Source organism: Ochlerotatus camptorhynchus, unplaced genomic scaffold, assembly GCF_037179485.1.
Source record: "Ochlerotatus camptorhynchus isolate MF236.1 unplaced genomic scaffold, CSIRO-AGI_Acam_v1.1 ptg000213l, whole genome shotgun sequence".
NCBI lineage: Eukaryota > Metazoa > Arthropoda > Insecta > Diptera > Culicidae > Ochlerotatus > Ochlerotatus camptorhynchus.
In genome coordinates this window covers 6,972,247-6,998,032 of record NW_027040703.1, presented here as the reverse complement: position 1 = coordinate 6,998,032, position 25,786 = coordinate 6,972,247, and the positions used below count along the sequence as shown (strand labels likewise).

Sequence of the window (25,786 nt, the reverse complement as noted above, 5' to 3'; positions counted from 1 at the left end):
AAACATTTTTTTGATGCCAAATGTCTTAAAAATGCATGAAACGTCGAGATTTGGTGTTATCTCGAAAAATTTTTTATTTCAAAAATCAACTTTCTGGGACTTAGAAATTTTTTTCATGAGTTTTATACGGAATATAGAAGATCGATGAGTCGGCTTCTAAAACTGTTCACAATTGTCTCCAACCTGCTTATATATCTAATTAAACCACCATTTAGGATCTAATACGAAATAATTCACCAGGGTGGTCCAATTATTCTTCATTAGGGAGGTCCAAAAATTCAAAAATCTATGAAAAACCACAACTTTTCATCAGAAATTCCTAAAATTAATTGTAAAAATATCTTGAATTGCGTTAATCTGTTTTTTTGTTGGGAATCATGAGTTTTACACAAGAGGAACATTTGCCTGAAAACATGAAAAAATACTTGTTTTATACTTTGCCATATATTTCCTTATTAGCAACACCAAATCAGATTTCTTGGTACTCTTATAATTTTTACGATGATCTTCAACTAATTGTAAAATGCACTGCTTTTGATCTTTATCCGTTGATAGTTTTGAATTGTATGTTTTAATCAATGCTATACCACGCTCTGCATTATCATTAACTACTTCCAAACATTGAATCCGTCTTTTGGCATTTTTTAACTCGATGGAACTACTCCACTGCTCCATATCGACATTCAGCAACGACTTCGGAATTTGGAGAGCTTTGAATAAGTTTTCAATACCACTGCTGTCTTGTACAAACGAGTGTAGTTCAATCGTTGAAATATCGTTGGATTCAACAATGGATCTGGCTGTAATGTTTTTATGAGTATCTGTAAAAAAAAAATCATTAGAAAATTAAATGCAAATGTATCAATTAAAGCATTTACCTGATAGAAGTAAGGCTTCGATGACCTTTTTCTTAACCGGGAGATCTACATTTTCGTCGAACAGACATAGTTCGATAAGGCTGTTGTCCAAATATTGCAAGTGATTTAAAATTCCTTTATGTACTGCTTTCACAACGTCTTCATCAACAGTTTCATATTCCTTCAATATTTTTATCAGGTTCAGATCGTTGTTGGGTGCCATCGCAGCACTTTCTCCGTGTGCTGCGAAACCAACTTTTGAAATAATTTTTTTCAATGAACACACAAAATCGAGCTAGTTGATTTTTAGTTTTATCTGGTAAAGCAAATTCATGCCGAAGAATGAACATTTTCAAAGAATAAATGATTTTGGCCATCCACCTTGCATTGTGGAACGCACCAGGAGCTCTTATTTGTAATTTTTCATCGATTTTTCCACCCAAATATAAAATAACAAGTTGTAGAACCTCTCGGTAATCACCACGGTGGTGTTGCTCTCTAATTTGTTTTTCATAAAACTCCAATAACGCCAATCTTTCTATTTCCAAAATAGCTATTTAAAAAAAAAATCATCATCCATACCTGAGTGGTATGAAGTCTTTTTCAAAATGTGCCATTTTGATTGGAATTCCTTAAAAATCTCTACATTTGGAGACTTTGACGTTTCAAATTTCAGAATTTTAAAAGCTTTGCCAAGTAGCAGTTCATGTATGTGGTGTCTACAAGGGAGGCCTATAAGCTGCCTCTTAAACAATTTGTCCAGGTACTGATACGCACCTTTTTTTCTATCGGTGTTTGATGCAGTAGTATCAAAAGATGTAAACATAATTCTGAAAACAAACGATAAAATAGTCAGAATTCTGAGGTGAACATACAAGATTTAAGATCATACCTGTCCGCAAGCCCCCATTCGACGACTGCATTGTACACCGCTTCTGCTTGTTGTGCCCCCGTAGAGTTTTCCATGGGTGGAACAGCCAATAATTTGCTAATGCCTTCGCCTGATACTACTATGGCCAAGCGCTCGGTTTTTGGTAGAGCTTTGGATGGTAATATGTTAGGTAGCAGCTTAGAATCCCAATGTACTGTTAAATTTATATCTGGCTTAAACGACGCTTTTAAATCATGTTGCATTTATAAGCGAATTCCTGCTCTAGCGATTCTGAGAGATTTCTTGTTCAACAATAATGATGAAACATCGTGCCCTAAAGCTTTAGCGATCGATGATATTAGAAACACAGCATTTCGATCACTCACTTTACAGCGGTCCAATGCAGCAGCTACCTCAACTGTAACAACTCGTATCAGTTGCGATTTACGTGTCAAAGCTGGTTTTGGAGAACCTAGAACGTTCAAAATATATTAATATGGATGGTAATAGGTGTATAATCTAAAAGAAAAAAAAAAACATTAGTAAAACATCACAACGTACCTGTTTTTGGAGAAGCTCTTTCGGATGTACTAGGCGAGTACACTGACCCAGCCTGGCTGTCGTTTTGTGATGATGTTTCAATTGAGGTTGCACTACAAATTTTATCCGGTCTTTGGGTTGACCCTTCTTCCTCAAAATCGCTACACGAAATGGTTTCATTGGTAGGGAGAACCTCAGTTTCTTCTTCAAGATGAGCTTGTTCCCGCTGTTTTTGCAAATATTGCATCGCCTGCTTTTCTTCACGGGTTTTTGCCTTAAAATTCTTCCCGATATCAAACAAACTCCGTAATGATCCATGAAATGTGTTCCTTTTTTCGACGTCTTTCTTAGCCATTCTAAGTTTGCATTTTAATAAGGCTTTCCAGGTATTTAAAAAAAAAAAAAGAATAAGTCGGTTAGTCGATGGTTTGTCGCGAGAGACTTCCATGAGAACACTCTGGAATGTCGGCAGGAGAATGCGAAACGCGTCATCACCGATTAACGAAGACAAGGAGTACTCGGACAGTTGGATATTCGGTTCAAACCAACGTTCGTGATCGTCCTTCGTGTAGTAACGAAATAGATTAGCCGTTTTCGATGGTGGAATTCTCACTTGCTCTCCTTTCATGTAACAACTCAGCTCCAGGAAAGGATAGAATCAAGTTCAACTTGCTTAAAAATCTCCCAGACGTCGCGAAGAGACGCTTGTTGAACTTATGCAATCAATTTCTGTAGCACAACATTGTTCCGGATGACTGGAGGCAAGTAAGAGTTATCGCCATTCGAAAACCCGGTAAACCTGCGTCGGATTATAACTCGTACCGTCCCATCGCGATGCTGTCCTGTATACGGAAATTGTTGGAGAAAATGATTCTTTTTCGTCTAGACAAATGGGTCGAGTCGAATGGTTTACTTTCAGATACGCAATTTGGATTTCGGAGAGGCAAAGGAACGAGCGACTGTCTTGCGTTGCTTTCAACTGAAATTCAACTGGCCTATGCGCAAAAACAGCAAATGGGTTCAGTTTTCTTGGACATTAAGGGGGCTTTTGATTCTTTTTGTATCGATGTCCTTTCGGATTCACCAATTATGAACAACTATTTGAGCAACTTGTTGTCTGAGAAATATATGAGCTTTTCTCATGGAAACTCGACAACTTCACGAATTAGTTACATGGGTCTCCCCCAGGGCTCATGTTTAAGCCCCCCCTTTATAATTTTTATGTCAAAGACATTGATGGTTGTCTTGATGAAAATTGCTCGCTAAGGCAGCTTGCAGATCGGGGTTGTGTCCGTTATAGGGCCAAGTGCACCGGACCTGCAAGGACCATTGCAAGATACCTTAGACAATTTGTCTACTTGGGCTATGAAGCTTTGTATCGAATTCTCTCCGGAGAAAACTGAGTTGGTTGTTTTTTCTAGGAAGCATCATCCTGCACAGTTACAGCTTCAACTAAAGGGTAGAACAATCACTCAAAGTATATATTTCAAGTATTTAGGTGTCTGGTTCGATTCCAAAAGCACGTGGGGAAAACATATTGCGTATGTGAAACAAAAATGCCAACAAAGAATCAATTTTCTTCGTACAATTACTGAAACTTGGTGGGGAGCACACCCGGAAGATCTGATCAGGTTGTATCGAACAACCATCTTGTCGGTCCTAGAGTACGGTAGCTTATGCTTTCAATCCGCGGCAAAAACACACATCCTGAAGCTACAACGGGTTCAATACCGTTGCCTCCGAATCGCGCTTGGCTGTATGCACTCGACGCATACGATGAGCCTCGAAGTACTCGCGGGTGTTCTCCCACTGACAGATCGTTTCGCGGAACTGTCCTTCCGGTTTCTTATCCGTTGTGAAGTAATGAACCCATTAGTAATAGAAAACTTTGAGAAGCTGCTCGACAGAAATCCTCAAACAAGATTCATGAGTCTCTATTACGAGTACATGACGCTGGAGATTGGCCCTTCTTCATTCAATTCCTCTCGTGTTTGCCTCCAAGACTTTTATAGTTCCTCTGTAAATTTTGATCTGACCATGTTGCAAGAAATCCGTGGAATACCAGATCACCATCGGTCGATGGTTGTTCCCTTAATTTTTGCAAACAAGTACCACCATGTTAGTAACAATAAGAGTTTTTTCACAGATGGGTCAACTATAAACGCTTCCACTGGATTTGGAGTATTCAACGAATTTCATAGCGCCTCATATCAACTGCAAAAACCCTGTTCCGTATACGTTGCGGAACTAGCAGCCATATTTTACGCAGTAGAGCGAATTGCCTCACTACCATCTGATCACTATTTTATTATTACAGATAGCATTAGCTCGTATTTCCTGACCGAAATCCGAGCAAAATTGAGTACTTTATCTAACTGCTCCTATGCTATCACCTTAGTTTGGGTCCCATCTCATTGCTCAATTCCGGGTAATGAGAAAGCGGACTCGCTAGCTAAGGTGGGCGCTATGGAAGGCGATATTTTTGATCGACAAATCACCTTTGCGGAATTTTTCTCAATTACCCGTCAGCACGTCCTCACCAACTGGCAACAAAAATGGAATAAGAGTGATCTGGGAAGATGGTTACATTCTATTCTCCCACAGGTATCGAACAAGCCATGGTTCAAAGGATTGGACATGAGCCGTGACTTTATACGTGTCATATCAAGGGTCATGTCCAATCACTACTCGTTAGACTCGCATTTCTTCCGAATCGGGCTCGCAGGCAGCAATTTGTGCGCTTGTGGTAGTGGCTATCACGATATCGACCACGTGTTTTGGTCATGCACCCTTCATTGTGTTGCTAGATCCGAGTTATCCGCATCCCTCAGGGCCCGAGGAAAACAACCTATGCGGCCCATTAGAGACATCTTGGCGAGCCGAGATCTCGACTATTGCAATTTAATTTATGTGTTTTTAAAACGGATAGATCTGAGGATTTAGTAGTTAGTGTCATCTTGTGTTCTCCCAAGTTGTTAGCTGCCCATCGGTGTACCCCCATGTTTGTCTTTTTCATCAGTTGGTCGCTTAGTTCGAGATCTAGAGCACATTGCTCTCCAAACCTTGTGTTCTCAATCCCTACCCTGCCATCCATTTGTTACAATTTGTTACCCCTAACCTCGAGATAGCCACGAGTAATCGGCCCCCGCTTTACTAACGTTAGTTTTAAAAAATATTGTAACCTAAACAATGAAAGTCGGCTGCGCAAAGCTACGGCAAATGAGCCTGGAATAATAAACGCATTTATATAAAAAAAGGTATTGAAAAATAGCAACAGTTTTTTCTTTATGCTTATGTCATTTACCAAATGTGTTAAGTTTTTCTTCTTCCAAGCATCCTTTAATTCCTTTATATTTACGAAAAACTTCACTATACGTCGGCAAGTTAACAGAATGGCCGAACGACGGCAGATATTCTCCAACTAGCCAAATGTCAACCATTTTTAACAAACTGTCGTACTATTCTCTATCAGTTCTCTGCTTGTTGTCTTCTTCAAACGCACTACTGATCCTCAGATCGCATCCTTTTTTATACTAAAGCATAGGTAGAAAAAGCCAAGGTAGAAAAGTTTACGTAGAAATAAGTACTTGAGACCGTTGCTTGCCTGTAGGAGAACACTGTTAGTGTGTGTTTTTTTAATTAATACCCAAAAGCAAGCCAGATAAACAATATGCTTTATGCGGGTACTTTTTTGGCCCCTCTATAGGGTAGGAATTTAAAAGAAACACATATAAAGGGTTGTCCCGTATTAGGTGGATATGCTAAAAAGTCATTGTACTTTCGTCAGATTGTACTGTAAACTAAACAGCACTAACGGTTGTCCTGTACAATTTTCGGAATTATTCTACGATTTATGTCTGTCTATGCTTCTATTTTACGTGGTCTCAGATACTAAAAAGTAATATCATCAAATGTTTTGAAGTTTGGATTCTTAAAAATTCCAAAACACAACATGATGATATTTTCAGATACATGCGTTTGGTAAAAAGTAATGGTTTTTACATACCTATTTTGATTTTTGGACCACCCTAATGAAGAATAATTGGACCACCCTAGTGAATTATTTCGTGTTAGATCCTAAATGGTGGTTTAATTTGATATTTAAGCAGGTTGGAGACAATTGTGAACAGTTTTAGAAGCCGATTCATCAATCTTCTATATTCCATATAGAACTCATGAAAAAAAGTCCCAGAAAGTCGATTTTTGAAAAAAAAAAAAATTTCGAGATAAAACCAAATCTCGACGTTTCATGCATTTCTAAGACATTTGGCATCAAAAAAAATGTTTTGATTTCCGAAATTTCATGTACCCATGGGAGATTTTCGAGAGTGAAAAAAGTCAAACTTTGACGCGTTTGCGCCACCCCTAAATCATGTCCGATTGAGCTCAAATTTTGCATAGGGTCATTTTTCGAGGCAATAAACATTTTGTGTATGGTTTGTTAGCGAAATTTGTTGGTCAAAATTTTCCCATACATTCATTGGCAGTGAGTAACAGCGTTTTACCTTTGTTACTAGCGTAACATAGGTATTAGAATCGATTTTCACACGTCCTGCCGTCTGCGCCCGATAGCCATCCACACAAGCTATCTCACCTGTATAAAACATTCTCAATCGATAGAACTCGGTGCGATCTGGCTCGACAGTTTAATTACGACGTCGTAGAATCAAATTGAATATGAAAAATCGACCCAGCAAGGTGAAATTTGCTGATGTCTGTATGTGCGTCTGTGGACGCGTTTTATCTAGACAAGCTTTTTTCGAGATGGCTTATGCGATCAATATGGTTGATATCTCGTTCGATAGGCCCCATTGCGCCATTGATCGCTATTGAATTTTTTCTCGATCTGACTTCCGGTTTCGGAGATATATAGGCCAGAATGATTTTAGTGAACGATTTAAAAAAAAAAAAACAACGGTACACTTTATCGACATGATTTCTTTAACAGTAGAAAGATCTTATCCATATCTACTTGGGGAAAAAAATTCATACCGATCTAACTTCCGGTTCCGGAGATTTACAGGATAGAATGATTTTAGTTAACGATTTTTTACAAATCAACGGTACATCCCATCAACGTGAAATTTGCAGCAGTGGAAAGACCTCATCCATATCATACCGATCTGACGTTTGGTGTTCGAGATTCCGCCTTATTACCTTTGTTACTAGCGTAACATAGGTATTATAATCGATTTTCACACGTCCTGCCGTCTGCGTCCGATAGCCAACACAAGCTATCTCACCTGTATAAAACATTCTAAAACGATAGAACTCGGCGCGATCTGGCTCGACAGTTTAATTACGACATCGTATGATACCTGCAATAATAAATCAAGAATATGGTTGATACGTGCATGTCGGTTAACCCCTGGTTTTTTCTTTTTTTTTAAGTCAGAAGAAGGCTTTATGTTTAGTTTGGGCGTTATGATGAGAAGAAGAAATCGTACGCAAAATCGTGGAATGTAGGGGAGAATAGTCCATAATGCACCCCTGGAGTAAAATGGCCCCGTGCAGTTTTTCGATCCTTATCCATTACTAATTCTGGAAACATCATGTGCCAGAATGTTAGTTCAAGCACTGAACTAGCAATGCTGATTTTTCAATTCAGTGCTAACATTTGAAAACGGCACAAAAGCCATTTGTAAACAAATGGTTTGTGGGCCCTTTACTCACTACTTGAAGTACACCCACGCGACACAACAGCAACATCGGGTAGGGGAAATTTTCCCCTTCCTGACGATGCTGTTGGTTTGCGTGGGCGTTCTTCGGGTAGCGAGTAAAGGGCCCACAAACCATTTGTTTACAAATGGCTTTTGCGCCGTTTTCAAATGTTAGCACTGAATTCACGAATTGACAATCGGAAAGCTATGAAAAACAGCGTAGGGCCATTTCACACCATGGGTGCGTTGAGAACCATCCTACCCTACGTATTCCAATAGACCTTTTCGATGCTTAATCGTCTTTCTCTATTTATCACACATGTATGAATCGACGGTGTATGTTCCCACTAATGTGTTTCCCTCTTACTCGCACTCGTTGGATTTAAATGGCACAGTAGTGTGCGCCGATTAGGCGTCGAGAAGCTCTGACCAGTCAGATGTTGTCCTTTCAAATTTGTGCACGGCCGATGAGATCAACCCAAATAAAAGCCTAAATAATCTGCTGGAAAATGAGGGAAATTTACGAAAATTTTACACAGCCTAGTAGTAGAACCAATAGACCAAGAAAATCCAATCGTTAGAACTCTGGCATTTTTTCCTTGAAAAAGTGCGAAAAAACTGGAAAAACATGAAGTAAATCGCACTTTTTGCGATTAATGAGTAAAGTAAAATCAAATTTGGGTTGATCTCGTTGGCCGTGTGCAGAGAGTTTTTCCACCTGTCTGCACACGTTATTTCTAAACAATCCAAATTTAAGTAAGATCTACTTATTTCCATTAGAATTAGGGCTAAACAATATAGAGCGAACTAGATTGTAACAAATTAACGTTCGGATTCAGGTGTTCATTCACCATCTTGTCAGTCCCAACTTTGTTTACTCAATTTTGGGGGATATGAGTAGATCCTAGTTGTTTAGAAATAGCGTGCATCCTGTATTGTTTTGTTCAGGATAGTGTATCTGACGCTTTAAACCTTGGTCTCTATATATTATATAATATATAAAATATTCACAAGGAGGATAGTGTAGCTGACGCTTTAAACCTTGGTCTATATATCACTCTCATTTTTAAAAAATCGCTATTAGATCTGGTACATCGTGAATCTCTCACCGATCAGCTCCTGCCGAGCTCACGGGTAAACTTATGTTAATCTGTTGAAAAAAATTGACATAACAGCGTGGCCCTGTTTACTGTAAATGAATACCGGAATGATGCTCGCGTAACATTTGAACAGGAGCTATCAACTTTTGTTAACAATTTGCTACACTGTTAAAGATCGACACATTTTTATTGGTAATTTTCCATGTAAAATATCACATGATTTTCATGTGTCCACACATAAACAGAATCCACCCAGAAGTACACATGATATTTATGAGTCAAATGAATAGTATGTGTGGTTACACATGAATTTGATGTGTACACATAAGTACTATGTGTCCGACATATATAGATATTTATCATTTGTTTATCACATTGCAAAAATTCATGTGTGGGACACATAAAAATTCGCATTGAATTTTTATTAGTGTAGGCCCTTTTCACAAGAACCGATGTACACCCTACCCGATGGTGTTGTAAGTTTGCGTAGACGTATTCGGTTCACACGAAAAGGGCTTAACAAGTTTTGTGTACAAAAGTTGATAGGCCCGTCTCAAATTTTACGCGAGTATTATTCATGTGTTCATTTTAAGAAAACAGGGCCCCGCTGTTGTGTCACTTTTTATCGAGTGAGTGAACTCAAATCCATCCGTGCACTCGTTTATTGGGGGTGCCGTAAGCAGTGATACCACAATTAATAATTTTGTTCGACCATTTTCCACAGAAATGGCGCTGTTCCGCTGGTAGGAAGTAATAAAAATCCCCATGTAGAAATTGAGAGAAGTGGAAATAATTCACTTTCGGTGCATATTCGGTTAAAAAAAAGTGAACGACAACCTAAAGAAATTAATCAGGGACTTTGTAGTTCAGTTTTTTTCCCGGAAATAATTGTTAAACAAGCTACAATTAAATAAAAATGATTTTTCCCCATACAGTTTTACCTGATTTACTACCAGCTCCCAGAGAGCCAAAAAATTCAAATTCGAGAGAGAAAATTTGCTCTCACGACCTCAATCTCTCAATATGCCATGTATTTTGTTGACACTCGATTTGTGATTTCCCTTTCACAGATTACAAAATAGAGTACCTGACACTACAAAACATGTCTGGTACCTCTATATATGCATTTGCTTTAACATTTGAAGTCCCTCCTTTTTTACATATTCTGCGCAAAAGATACTTTATGCCCCACCCCATACATAAAATTTGTTGGGAAATTATGTGAGTGGTGAGCTATTTTGTGTGCAGAATGTGTAAAAAAGGAGGGACTTCGAATAATAATCTAAATGCATATATAGAGGTACCAGACATGTTTTGCACTGCAGTGTCCGCTGTGAACAATTATAGGAAAACAAATTGTGTCTAGTTTCCGATAGATGTCACCGCAAACAACAGCTGTGACATCTGATGGAACATGAATGCAAAAGCTTGACAAAATGATCAATTGTTCGAATTTAACTCGCGTAACATTTGAAAAGAACCTATCCTCGTTGATCGATTCTTTTCATCGACTTTCTATTTGATTAACCACGGCAACATAAATGAATTTCTCGCTAAGCTCACAAGACAGTTCGACAGAAGATGATGTTAGCTATATAGTCGCTATATTCATAGCATGCCGGATAGTATCTCGTTAACCAATTGAGCAGTCAAATATCTGTTTGACCAATTGAGCTGTCAAATCACGACCAACAACAGAAAAGAGCACATCAGCTATTGCGAACAAAACTTTCGGAATCCGTTCTCTCGTGACTTAAGGCTCGCCTACGCAAACTAACACCATATTTGGGGAAAAATTTCCTCTATCCAATGAAGCCGGTAATTTGCGTTCGATTGGCGAGGAAAGAATAATCAACGTTTTGTTTATAAAACTTGATAGTACCATTTCAATTGTTGGTCTACAATATATTGAATTTGTTCCGCTTTTTGATAGATTGAAATTCTATCCGCCAGACTATATATATAGCGACTATAGTAAGATTGCGCCTAAATCAACACACTGAATGGGAAATTCAATTGCACTCGGGTTATTCGCGAAAGAGAATATCGATTATATATTGTATATAATAAGATTGTGCTTAAAGCATGTAGAGCACAATAAAGCAGATTAAGTATAAAGTAATAAAGCTCCAGTTGTAAGCCAAGAAGAAGAAAGTGATTTATATATACTTTGCACTACGTAAAACTCATATCAGCTCCTCATAGATAAGCCACAATTATATCTTAAAATTATTGTCATGTTAGAAAATTAACGTGAGGAAATTAATCAATTGATTATTGAATATTAATTGCTGTTCAATTGAGCAGTGCAGAAACTGAGACCAGTAAAAATAAAAATATCCTATGGCAAATGGGGGCGCATGGCAGTGAGGTGGGACGGGCGCGCGCATCTAATAAATCGCTCTAAATTCACCATGAAAGTACTGGGCGACAAATCTCAAAAACTCGTCCTTTGCCGATTTGCATGAAACTTTGCATAACTGTTTGGTATTTTGCTGAAATTCGACCATTTTAAATTTTGTAAAATTTTCCAAATTTCGGGCTTAGAAATTTTCAAAAAAATGTTGCACTGAAACGAGACTTCTGATTGAAATGACGCTTGAGACAGAGTTGTAGAAAGAAATAATATCTTCCTAGGATAAACAAACAAAAAATGCTTTCTGGTTTATTTTCTACGTCACCGAAAAAAGCCAATCTAATCAAATTCATACATGTCACGGTGATTGATTCCAACCAGTAAAAAATGCTTTTATTTATATTCCATGATGTAGTTTTTTTTTTAAATATCAGTTACACCATTTTGAAATTTTACAAAATGCAAAATAGCCGAATTTTAGCAAAAAATGTGAATTATTACCCATAGCAAGCAGTTCCACAAAATTTCATACACAAATCGGAGAAGGTCGATTAAAAAATTAATTTGTTTTTTTTTTGCTATTTGCATGGAACTGCTAAACTTAGAGAAAAAAAGGTCATGGCCCCTCCTAGAAACGATTAGTTCCTCCAGTGGTTTTATTTATGAAAGTATCTTTAAAGAAATGGATTATATTGTTTGAGGTGTGTGAACATTATTGAATATCAATTTGAAATGATATCTAATCGCATAACCACACCTGCTACCTTGAGTATATGTGTATCGTAAATAAAGCCCGAGTTTGTTTTTATTAAGTTTATACGATATTCACATCAAATATAACTATACGAAATATAGTTCCCAACTAGCCCAACATCCACTTACAACGTCTGCGGATACTCAATACTGTTTGTGAAATGTCTGCACTGGATTCAATCGTCATCCGAGGCGTGATCTCCCGCAATCGACGATAGACAGTCACCTCCGAATGGAGCCGGCGACGAAGGCAGTGTTATGTCATCTGCAAATAAATATAAGAAAAAATAAGAGCGATAGCTAAAAAGTAAATCAATGCACAACTCGGAAAGTGGAGCAGAAGATGCCACGGTCAGAGAAAAATTCAAAGTGAGAATATTCCCTCCAAGATTGCGTCAGGCTTGTAATTGCAAAGTGCACCTTTGGATGGCAGACGGAGATGTGGTGCATATTTGAGGATCATGATTATGGATGATATAATTTTTCTGGTATGAGTTGCTTTTCGTGTTGAAATTGAACTTGGCAGCTTTCGTGTTTTTTGTTTGTTTGGCTATTTGGCTATTTGAAAAGCGAATGAGTCTGAGAAGGGCAAATGATGGCAGAGTGCAAGTAGAGAAATTGAGAGAGGTTCTAGGGAAACTAGTTTTCCCTGTTCTTCGTTGCCATGTTGCAGATAGACTTTCTTCGCTCGAGATGAAATATGAGTTCGTTTGTTTGGAACATTGATGAATTTTGTGTACAATGCATCATTTTTTAGAGCCTGGACATTTAGAGTGAGATACTCTTCACATCAACGGCTAGCTTCAATATGGTAATCAAAATGAAGACATCAACCACATATTGTTGGGTGCGTACACAATAAGCCTTTTAAGGCATTCATTCCATTCTACTGCAGTTCGGTTTTGAAGATCACGATTGCACCTCAGACAAAGTAAATAGAACACACCTCCGTCTGAAACGGATTGCTGAATCTAGTTTCGGTTCTACTTTGCAAATCAAATAAGGAAGCAAACAAAGCTGGGTATAAAATGAATACAGCGATCGCCAATTGGTATCAGTCCAGTTTCAAGTCTTCATCAGCAGAAATCAAGCCTCCCATAAGATGCATTCCAAGCTAGTTCTCATTTCTGCACTCGTATGCCTGGGTAAGTATGGCTTGAAGGCTATTGAAAATCCCAAAAAAAAAAATAAACCACTTTCACCTACAGCCGCAGCAGCTTCGGTCAACGGTGCTCGCGTCATCGACCAGGCACAGGTTCGCAAGTTGAAGGCTCGTCAAATTGAGCAGCATGGTGATGTTTTCCTGGAGGAACCGGTGTTTGCCACCATCGAGCATGGTCTGGTTGAAACTTTCACGATCGTCGATGACGATGTGCTTGTCGACGCCGAAGGTCACAGAGCTGCATTTCAACTGGCACCATCGCATCCCGACTTCAAGGGACCTTACCACTACGAGAAGCCCCTTGTGGATGTCAAAAGTGGTAGCCCGACTGTTGACGTAGACTACCTGCCTCCTCATGCTGGACTCCGGGATGACAATCAGGTCAAGCGTAGCCTTAAGCTACACGCTCGTCGTAATTAGGTTGTACCGATTCAGAATGTTATATCAAAATGGTTCACTGGAATAAATTGTATGTACTGTATGGTTTGAGCCAATTCGAGCCAATGTAAACATACTGAAATATTCTGTAAACTCACTTCACTCACTTCCCAAGGAACATGGCAGGTTTTATCGAAGTTTTAAAGCATTCTTCAAGCATACACACTTAGAAATTACTAATTTTACACGTGACGGAATCGATCTTTGACATAAAAGATGAGACGTTAACAAACATGTCATGTAATATTAAGTGCTCCGAGACTGAAAAGTTCGTTGTTCGACGAAAAGTACGTTTGATTGAGCTATATTTCGCGTCTGTTATGACTCAAATTTATGTCAAAATTGACGCTCGTATATGTCACTCTCAGAGCACCTAAATTTACATGATTTTTTCTAACTGTGTATATCATGGTCTGCAGCACCCTTTTAAACCCAACATTTTTACTTGGATTATTTACCTATTGTACGTACTGCGATGAAGTTTTCGGCTTTAAGATTTAATTTACTATGAATGTCGGCTTTTAGTCTAACGAAAATCCGAATGGTTGCTCATAAAAAAAATATATAAGCCGTCGATTTCTTGCGAATAAAAGCTTACACCTGCAAATTAATGACACCCTCAGGTATGGGAATATTGCCTCTAGCAGCTGGCAATGTGAATATGCAGGAGTGACCTTTTATTTACGAGAAATCGGTGGTTGAAGTCAATGTTGTCAGCGTAAATTTAAACCAATAAACATTCTGTACAAACACTTTGATTATTTTTCGGTGATTTTTCATATTATTCCTGTATTCAGGGCTGTTACAACAAGGGCGGATTTTGCGATTTTCGTGAATTTGTAGCGGATGTGTAGCTTTCAGTCGTGAAAATCGCGATGGGCCTTATGTGCTACACAGATAAAAATTCTGAATTTTAATAGTGATGTAAACATTCCTTCACGTAAACTTGTATTATATTTCACGCAACCGAGCAACTTGTAAACAATGTTGTTCACAACAATGGGCTTTTGTATACAATATTTGCTACATTGCATGAAATGTCTCAGAACTTTTCATGATATATAATGTAAACTTATATGATATGTGATGCTCCATTTATGTGCATCTTACTGAACAGAAATTTACACTACTTTTTCGAACTGTGTATCACAAATTGCAGATTTCATTGTTATGGAGCGAACCGATTTTCTATTTATCGTTTATTATGATGCACAAAGCAGCGATGCCCAAGGTGATGCCAACATTCCAGTTTAAACTGGATTCTTCCAGTTTTTTTTTAACGCATCCAGTCCAGGTATTTTTGCGTATTCGTCGCGGGTTTGAACTTTCAATCGTGAAAATAACGGAACATTAAATGATGTCGCAAAAATTGCGGAATTTATTTTAATGGTGCGAATTGTTTATGGTATTTATTGCCCATCGTTAAAAATCTGCTATTTATAAATTTTATCTAGATGAACGTGTCGTTGGAACGGTACTAATGGATATATTTGGTCGCTATTGAAAATTTAGTCGATTGCTGAATTTATTTATGGGCCCAAATAAGGGGCATTTAGGCCGACATTACATCCATTTCCCCTACACGATTTTATTGTTATCGTGTATTATGATGCACAGAACAGTGATGCCAACATTCTAGGTAAATTGAATTCTTTCAGTATTTGTGAACGAATCCAGCCAAGCAGTTATAGGACGTTTAGTTTTGCTGTTCTAATTTTTTATCTCTAGTTGGGTGCTGCTAAAGTGATTTTTTTTAGGATATCAACTAGAAGTCAAGATAAATAGAGACCTGAAGTTTGTGAAGCGTGAATCTGAACCATGAAGTCTGAGCAGTGATACTCAAATTGGATGGATCTGCTGTGATTTTTGTCTAGGCTGGTTCCACATTCCACATTCCACATATGTGGTTCGTCTTCATAAGGGCTGTACTGCAATGGCTGCTTCTGAGCCTCGGGCAGCGTGTATTTTTACAAGTGGCTTTGAAACCAATGTGGAGCCTCAAACGAAGTCGTGACTTCCCGATAATATGATGGAGGTGTGGCGGATCGCTGAACATATCAAAGGAGAACATTACTCGGGGAATTTCAAACAGATGAACCGGAATGGTTCCTGCCAAGAAGTGGATCATCTACAATTGGGATTGCCCTGAAAAGTGGCGTAGCATCTTGTTGCAGACTTGATGAGATCGTTAATTTTTTTATCGTTTTTTGTCAGTTTGTACTTTGTTTCCGTGAATCCATCTTTGAGGTTTATCATGTGCCCATGGTTTGAGAAAAAGTAGACTGTATGTTAAGCTGTTCCCAAGACAAGTAGAACCTCCATGAGGCGTCCCATCATTCGTCCCATCATTAGTTCCACCATTCGTCTCAGCGTGGAGTCGCAGCGCTGAACCTGACAATTGGCCACGAAAAGGCTTGTCAATGCACATACGCTTAGAAAATTAATGTAAATTTAGGTGCTCTAAGAGCGACATATACGAGCGTCAATTTTGACATAAATTTGAGTCATAACAGACGCGAAATATCATATTTTACGTCAAAGAATGATTCCGTCATGTGTAAAATTAGTTATATCTAAGTGTGTATCAAAAATCGACAACATACATCCGATCATTTTTTTTGTCTCAAATCGAGGGAAGACATTCCGCTCAACTACCATAAACCGGACTAGTTCATGTTGATGTTCGTCAAGTTTCGTCTACAATTTGGACATCTACATCAACACATGTCAAGCTGCCTTTAGATTCAATTGGCTAAACTTGGTGAGTTCGTTCCATTTTGTAAATTTTTATCTTTTCATACCAGTTACGTTGGGAGATCACCTTTTTGTGGTGCGTTGCTGGTATAAGATCTACCACCGAACCCTAATCGTGACAACTTTAATCTGGGTAATCAGGATTTTCCAGTAATCAAAGGATCACATTTTAGTTCTTGTTACTTTTTATGACTTGATAATAATGACAAGACTCGGGTAGTGACCACCGCCGTTATGCATTTCTATATTGTATATTTCAATTTAAAAATATTCCTTTTCCCTTTGTCCCTTTCCTTTTCCTTTCCCTCTTCTCTTTTCAGAAAGCGAGTAATGGCGCTATAGCCATAAGCCTTAAAAGGCTAGGACAAGAGTTAGTGCTCATGTCCCAACCGTCAGAAGAAAATGGAGCATAACATAACCTTTCTAGCTTTCCATTCCATTTATTGGATTCTAAAGCATCGTGTTTAAATCTTCGATTTAAACAGGCCCGATGTTTTCTGAATCATCTTGCCCCTTAAATGCTGCACAGTAGGCCTGGCCGTTTTGATATGTGTGACGCATCTTCTTCACATATATCAAATTGACAAGAAAAATGATGGAGGTATATCTATCATTTTCCAGGATGCTTTCAAGAACTGGCTGTGCTGGTGTTACATTAGATTAGATAAGATTAGAATCCAGCCAAACAGTTCAAATTTTCCAGTTATTTGAGAATTCATCCCGTTTTATTGAGTTTTCCATTACAAATAGCAACAAATTTTGAAGTATGATTACCAGTACAGAATGATTACGATGCTTGCATTTATAACTTTTATATTGAAATTGATGTCTGGAAATGCAGTATTTAATTTAAATGCAATATTGCAATCGAAATCTACAAAATGTGTGGCGATGCTACGATCAAGCTCGCTTCACGGCATCGAGATAGGCGGGCTGTGTCACAGCATCGACACGCATTTTGCAGGTTTGGTAATATGACAGTTAACATACCTTTATGCCAAAGTTTTTGACGTAGAACTACGTCTTTGTCGACTATACTGGGGTACAATCAAAAAAATATGTGAAATAGTGTTAGGTTTTAAACGCTTGTAACTGTGTCATTTATAGATGAAATTAAAATCCAAATACGCCAATCGATGGGAATCTGCTGAAATAAATACTTTTCCAATTTTTAATCAAAAACTTTTGAAAAATGCGCAAATGATAATTTTATCACTGTTTTCATGAACTAAACGTTTTCCCCAAATCCAGTCATCATAAACGAGTACCACTTGGTTTCACATCGGTCTGCTTGAATCTGAAAAGATATAAAACAGCGCTGCTTTCCTGCCTCTATTCATTACCGCTTCGGACGGCGTGGAACTTGGTCCTGCAGCAAGCAGGACCAAGTCAGCGGCTAAAGGTGGATCATGGCGTGTCCACCACAATGAAACTTGCAAAATTATGCATTTTAAGCCCCCCTACCCCCACCCCCCCGAACAACTACCTGAAAAAGACATGCTCTCTTTTTCCGGGAAATAAATTTTAGGCAAAACCACAATAATAAGTAAAGCAAAAGTTTTTCCAGTTTGAGAAAAAAAATGAATGGCATATTCGATGATTTATGTTGGTGAATTACACACAACTAACTGTAAAACATATCTGCACCCAACCGGTGGATGTAAGATTCGCTTACAATTATGTGGGATTCATCATCAGAGGATGTAAGTAGAGACCGCATGAACCGAGGATGCGATATACCTAGCTAGGTCCAATGCAAGAAAATTTGGAGACCGAAAATGTGGAGTGTATTAGTGAGTGAAATGAATTATGTCGAAAAAAAAAATTAAAAAAGGTTACCGACTGGACCCGAACCACGAATGTTGCGATTATCAGACCTGTGCTTTCTCCACTGCTCTCTCCATGCTTCTGAATATAGCAAGTGTGTGCGTCGTTCTAGAATGTGCGTCGTTCTACAAGCTTACTGGTATAGTCGAAAGCGTAGATAGAACACGAAATAAAAAAGACAAAAAACCATTACATCGCCTGCATGGTCAATTTCTAACATTCGTTGCGATGTTCATGAACAGAGGATGATAGGAAACGGAACTAACATTCATTGTAATAGATTTTTGGTTTGTGAAGAGGATTCCAGGATCCATTAAAAATACAAAGTAAATCGAATTTTGAGCGTACAATTCCAAAGAAATTCTGGTGATAATTTAGAGAAAGTTCCGAGCATAATTTCAAGGGCATCTTGAAACAAATTTCTAGAGAATTTGAAGGAACCTTCTAAGCAAAATTGCAGAAGAATTTAGAGGACAAGACCAAGATAATTCTTGACAAGATTTCAAGACAGTTCTTAATTGTTTGGGAATTCAAATGAGCATTCAAGTAAATTTTGAATAATATAGCAGAAGTCCTCAGCGAATTCCTAGAAAGCCGTCAAGCCTCAAAATATTTTCTTGGAAATCTCTTTTAAGTTTTCTTTCACCGGAATATCCTTGGACTACTCCTTAGAATTGTATGTATGTATGTATGTAAGGTAGCCACCATCCCTTCGAAGATCTTGTCTTGTATGCAGCTCCACTTAATAGCAAGATCAATTTGAGCTACCGATCTGAATTCACAATATCGCTGTATGAAGGGCCAAAAACGGTGGGGTGGACCCGTAAGCAGAGGCACTTACGCGAAATCCACGGGAATTTAAGAATCTCCTTCCAACGATACGATCCAACAAATCGAATAACGCAATTCGCAATACTTATTAAGCTTCCTACAGGATGGTTTGTTAAGAAGGGCGCGTCAATCTCCATGAAACTGTTGGAGTAGAATTCACACCATCACAATCGAATCGGTAGGATAAAGAAAATGATAGTGTTTATTCCCTCCTAGACTCCGGCTGTCATACCACTCCAATCGTCCAGTTCCAGGTCAAATGATACCCTGATGCTCCCTCCCAACCCAGTATTTATTTATATATATAGTAAACATATGTAATGGAGAAATGAAATATATCAGAACATTAAAATACGTAATAATGAAAATACATTTATATGGATAAAAAAAACTGGTATTCCGCAATGAAAATAATAATTATTTTACATACAATATGATGCAGCTCTATGTCTCCTCAGCTCCCAATAAGGAAGATGTAACCCTGAAATTTCCAGGTTATATTATGCAAATAAATATTTTTAATAAATAACAATAACATAAAAAGTGAAATATTTTTAGCTAGAATGATACTTGATAGGTTTGTGTTGTGTTATGTTGTGGGAGAGCTTGGGATTAAGCCCATGATGTTCTGCTCATTAAGCAAAACCGATCCCTCTAAGGTTATCGAGCATCTCAAAACCAAAACACTAGATGGCAAAACATGATTAAGCCCTCACCTGGTATGTAATGAACAACAGAAATACGCGATAATTCATATATTTTCAGCATATGATGCAATATCACAACTGTTGATAAAAGGAACGGATCCCATCTTATTTAAGACCTGGATGACCTGAAATGTGTGTAACCGGGTTAATACTTATTTAAATGTAATGTAATATTGAAAATGCGTTATAATGCCATGTAACAAGATACAGTAAACACAAGATTTTTACAAAACAGATAATGAACGATTCAGATTTCTTTTCAAGCTGACACTATGCTTCCCTGGAGCCGCTCATAATAGCTAACATTAAGAATTAAGAATAATAAAATGTAATTTACAATAATATTAAATGATGTAAAGTCAATAATGAAAGATATGTAGTACTATAAACACTATACAAATAGGATAACCAATAGCTAGCTTAGCTTAGATTGACTGCACTCCGTGATTGATCAGAATCAGTGAAATTATACAATGAATCAACTGAATGGGGCTGGGAGTGACCGTCCATTCTCATTGTACAAGTTTCAGTGACTCTATATGTTGTAGATCAATAACGGCGCCGGCCACGTCCTTGCAATCAGGTGGGAGTAGGGAAGGAATATTAGAGTAACCTTTGTTGTTTGTGGGCCGTGTTTACCTCTGCACCCCAACAAAAGACACAGAAAAGGAGATTTTGTTAGTAAGTTGGATTCGTTGGATCAGGATTCACCTTGATAAGTGATGCGACCATGGTTTTAAATGAATCAGTGTTATCATGCATTATACTTGGATTTGCCCGAAGCCAAAACCAAATGGTGTATCATTGGGCCTTATTACGGGTGTCACTACACGGTGATAAGCAAGTGATACTCAGAATAAGAGCCGTGATTACCGTACAAATCAAATGGGAATCACTTCACCGTGACGACAAGTGACAATTTTTCACCGTGATGTGACATCCGTAATAAGCCCCATTATAATATAAATCTGAAGACGTTCCATCATCGAAATGCTGAAAATGAACTTAGAGCATGAGCATGAGCAAAATTGATTGCCCGCGACTGCCAACACCAAAGAGCTGAAAACCAATTCAAACAAATCAAATCAACAGACAAAACCAGGGTGAAAGCTGTAAGAGTGAATCATTACAGTATAAATCTAGTGATGTTCCGTCATCAAAGAGCTGGAAGAAAACTCATATAATTTAAATCAATAGATCCAGTCTGAATGAAGGCTGCAAAAAGAGAATAATTATACAGCAATGACCCCATTTTGTCAGCTAGCAAAGTATGTGTATCTTAAACATTCATCTTGAAGGAGGAAGGTATGAAATTACAATTATGTGGAATTATTGAAAAATAACAGTCTGATGCGCGGAGAGATTGACAGGATCGGGTCATAACTGTAATGTGAATATTAGGAAGATTTATCATCATCAAACTATTCTTGAATTGACCTGGAAGAATGCTTGTGAATAATTGTTATACAGATAAATTAAATTGATAAACTAAATGGTTCAAACAACAACTCCAGCCTGTAAAAAGCTGAAAATAGGGAATCTTTACAATGTGGATCCCCGACGGTCTTCTACTCAGTTAGCAAAAGCGGCAACCACCAGGCTAGTCGAGCTGCTTAATTTAAATATTGAAACCTTATTTTGTGAAGTTCTTAAGAATACCGATTGAAACACAATGTAAACAAATAAAAGTTAAGAGTCTCATCCGAATCAAATGATTCCAAACGATACGCATTCATAGAAATTAAGTTTAAATAGACAAAAGTAGATAAATCGAACAATCTCACCAAATCAGTCCAACTGAATCCCTTGCAAGCAGCTATGTCACGCTTGGTGTAGTAGCTCCGATCATACTTGGACTACTCCTTAGAATTCCTTAGAAATTTTCCTTAAAATTTGGTTAGATCTTTCCTCGGAGTTCAGAATTTAATGTTCATTGAATTTTCTTTGGAATTACCTTAAAACTTTTCTCAAAACTAAGAAACATTATTTTCAGAATTGTTTTTTTCTTAAAAATGAAAACCTCAAATTAAATTTATTGCATGGTAATTCGAAAAATCACCGTACTTTTCACCGGATGTTCAGCAGTTGCGATTTTGGTAAAATTTCACAGAAATCTGTGAGTTAATCTTTGTTTGTTTGGTGCGATAATTCGATGGTACCCTACTGTATTTTTATAGCATATACACGAAAACCTAATCCGAATGTAGTTTGAGATTCAATACATATAATCAATATGATCCGTTAACACATTTAATGTCACAATAAGTTAACACCCACCAAGGAAGGCTAAGAGGGATCCAAGAGGTAAATCTATGTTCACCTTTATACAGCTTTATGATAAATTTTACTTCCGATGATTATTTCAAAACCTACCCAAACGATTCCTCAAAAATCGTAACTACCATTACTATCATATAATGACGGTGCAGAAAAGGGCTTTAGCTAAGTAGGCATTATCATGATTACATTTTTGGATTACTCCATTAAGGTCAATGGCTTATTACCTAAGGATATTCCCACCTTTTTTTAATAATACTGAACATCTGAATTCATAAAAAAAAGCAAATTAAAAGGCCTACCAGATTCACAATGAAAAATAAAATCCTTATTTACATGTCCCCAGCATGTTCTACTTACTGGTGATGCTTTGCACCATGAGCAACGTCGTCGCCCGGAAACCACGAACAAAATGATAAATGATGCCAAGCGAACCATGCTCACAAGTGTTTTTATGATGAGCCCTTAAAATCTGAAGAAATCTTTCGACCACCGACCGGGTTCTACCATCGTACCGGCTAGGATTGAGAGATTGGAAGATGCAAAGCTCTTCGGCTCTGGGCTGGCAAAATGCCGTAGATATGATGCCTCCCCCCCGCTGCTGCTGCTGCTGGTACACTACAAATTAAATAATAAATCCAGCTTTCATTCGGTAATCCTTTCTGCGCGAGGAATTCCAAATAGGCAAGAGGCGAAGACAAAAATGAATATCTGTCGTCGAAAGCTGCGGATGCGAATGCTGAAGAATCGCACAGAAACTGACGACTGACTGATGGATGATGACGGTGTGGTGAGCGCGGTTCGGTGTAAGCTCACGGATAGTAGGAAGGAATAGCTGCTACAAGTGCCGTGATTACATTTCGGAAGGGAAAAGAGTGATGTCCCATCATTGGTCGTCGGAGCGAGCGGTTGATGGAAATGGGTTTTCAAGAGATCGCTACTTTACCAACGACAAACGACGACTGAGGGCTTGATTCTGACTCCGTATGATGATGAACAATAAGTACAGGTGGATTTCATAAATTTATAGCTAGCGATGCGAAGCGTAGTCAAGTGTCTGTCAGAGGGGAAGAAGGGGTTGAGAACCAGGAATTACATACAACCCCTAAGAGTTGGAACCTCAGTTACAAATGATGATGAATTCGAAGGGCAGGTAAATGGCAGAAATGTGGGCAAATTGTACACAACTTTTGTCTGTGAAGTGTACTTGTTGTTGCCGATTTGTAGAATGGGACAGTTTTTAATGGAAATGCAAAATGCGGCAGCAAATAAAGCTGTCGAGATTGTGAAACTTGCGATGCAACAGGGATAGCAATTTGTTCAGTTGCCATTTTCTGTTTTTGGGTGGGATCTACTTAAAGTTGAAGTGTTTGGTATTCAGAAAATGAAAATGCTAGCTACTGCAGTTTCGCACTTCAACTGTTAACTGAACTTTAAGCTCGATCAACCTTTCGTCCTTGGTCACATACGTTTTATCTTCTTGAAATGATCAAAACAATTCAATTGAAGTTCAGCTTTAAAGAAATCACCATTACCCGGTATCAGAACAAATTCCCTTCTTCAAAGCAACATCCTTTCGAACAAACACCATTAGCTCCGCATTGGCCCCGGGATGAGAACTCCGAAATGGGGTCAGACAGCTATCAAATAAAGTAGGAATATAAAATGAGCGACTAAATGAAATAACACATTTCTTCGACAATAAACGCAAGCTACCTACCCCGCCCCGCAGCATCTTTGTTTCGGCCCCATGTCCTAGCAAAATTGTGAGCCCCGACGTGCAGAAGGGATTTAGCACTAAGCTATACGATAAGGACGAGCTTGATGCTGCTGCTGCTGTTGCTACAAGCCAGTAGTGGTGGTGGAAGCTTATCATAGAGCATATTTCGTGTACCACCCTATACCTTGGATCAACTGGAGAAAAGACCATTCATACACCTACACCAACACTAGCCAGTGCAGTAGTGGTGGGCTGAAACAACCTCGGCCTCGTAGGAATGATGCTGGAACTCTTGATATGGCCCGGAACCTCCCACCCTCGCCATCAGCGTTTCGTGTGCGCCTCTTCGTTTTACCGACAGGAGCAAGATCCAACGAATATGTGTTACTGCAATTTGAGCAATGCGAGAAAAAATAATGGAGAACATTTTCTTATCTTTTGTTGTGCTAGCAGCCCAAGCAGTGAGGGAGGTGCTCTGTAGTCAGGAACTACATTGTGACGAGGATGAAACGTAAAAGAATAATAATACACATTCCATATCCCGAAGATGAGGAAGAAAATCGAGCATAACGGGAGTGGAAAATTTTTCGAAACAAAAGCTGTTTTTGCTTCCAGACAAAATACATTTTTTTCCATAGCGTCGGCCATAACTAAGGTGAGTTTATCCCATGCACTAAAGAATCGAGAATCGAGCACAATAGTGAATCATTCTGCTGTGTTTTCTAGGTCTCGCAATGTGAGATGTGCTTTCTTGCCCTCGAATGTCCAGAGGCTATTGTCCGGGATTGTGCACAACGGTAGGCGAGGAAAAGGGTCTTCTTCTTCATCGGAGTTTATTATTGGCATTGAGTCGGGTTTCGCCTGGCATCAGAAGGCGGAGGAGCACGGATCAAAGTTGAACTGCTTCATATTACCAATTTACCGTTTTCCAGGGTACATAATTCGACCGTAGGCTATTTGGATAGTAGGGTTGTTTGTTTGAAATGTAGTCATTCTATATAAAATGGTTGTTGTTCGGAAGCTTTTTTTTTTAGCGGAGGAACAAACGTTAAAATTTGGTTAGGAAATATGTTCCATACAATATTTCCCATCCTTATAAAAGTTATATCAATTCAAGTAACTGGACGTTAGACTGATGCAACATTTGACTTTTTCGCTCCACAGTGCTTAAATGGTTTCAAATCGGGTCCTGATTAGCCTCCCAAAGTTACAACTCATTTGGTTAGAAACTGACTTCGCACAAGTCATTTGAAGTTTACATGTAAATTACTATGGGAAATCTCAACTTTTTGTTCATTGCCTTCTAGTATTTTTCCATATTGAGCTACGAAACAGTTCGATTCCATTCTAATAGAAAATTTTCTCAGCTACAACTTTGCTGAAGATTGTTTCTATGTAAAACGAGACAGGAAAAAGTTATTAATTATTTAAGAGATTGGTAAACTTATGACATGATCAAGCAGCTGCTCTGTAGGCAACACTGTATTTTGCAGTGTGACATAGTAGCCATGATTTGTGTGTCCTATTCAACGCCCCAGAAACACCAATGTTGCCTGCTGAGCAGTTGATTGAGCATGATCATAAGACATCAGTACATTGAACCATTAATAACTTTCGATCCTTGCATTTAATTAAAAAGTAGTCTTCAGCAAAGTTGTAGCTGGGAAATTTTCCTACAAGTACAGTTTTTTTTTAAGCAGACCGATATGGTGAATTATTAGATAGACATGAACATAAATCTTGGTTTTACCTTAGTAATTCCCAAACAAACTTCAAATGGTTTTTGCCATCTCAGTTTCTCACCAAATGAGTTCAAATTTTGAGAGGTTAGTCAGGATCCGATTTGGAATCGTTTAAGTATTGTGGAGCGAAAACTTCAAATTTTGCATCACTCTACTGGACGTACATTTACGGTAAGAAATTTAGTGCCTGA

The 25,786-nt window shown here is 38.3% G+C and overlaps 2 protein-coding genes across 4 annotated transcripts in view; both read right to left on the bottom strand.

Moving 5' to 3' along the window:
- Nucleotides 1-25,786, bottom strand: part of LOC135703430 (regulator of nonsense transcripts 3B-like) — a 406,370-nt gene that overhangs the window by 230,795 nt on the left and 149,789 nt on the right. The gene's annotated exons all lie outside the window — the stretch shown is intronic.
- Nucleotides 12,041-25,786, bottom strand: part of LOC135703418 (beclin-1-like protein B) — a 145,945-nt gene continuing 132,199 nt past the window's right edge. For all 3 annotated transcript variants that reach the window (XM_065224636.1, XM_065224635.1, XM_065224634.1), the window contains exon 11: nt 12,041-12,402. In XM_065224636.1, coding sequence (XP_065080708.1) covers nt 12,314-12,402 — 89 coding nt within the window. In that variant the 3' untranslated portion in view covers nt 12,041-12,313. The remainder of the gene's footprint in view (nt 12,403-25,786) is intronic.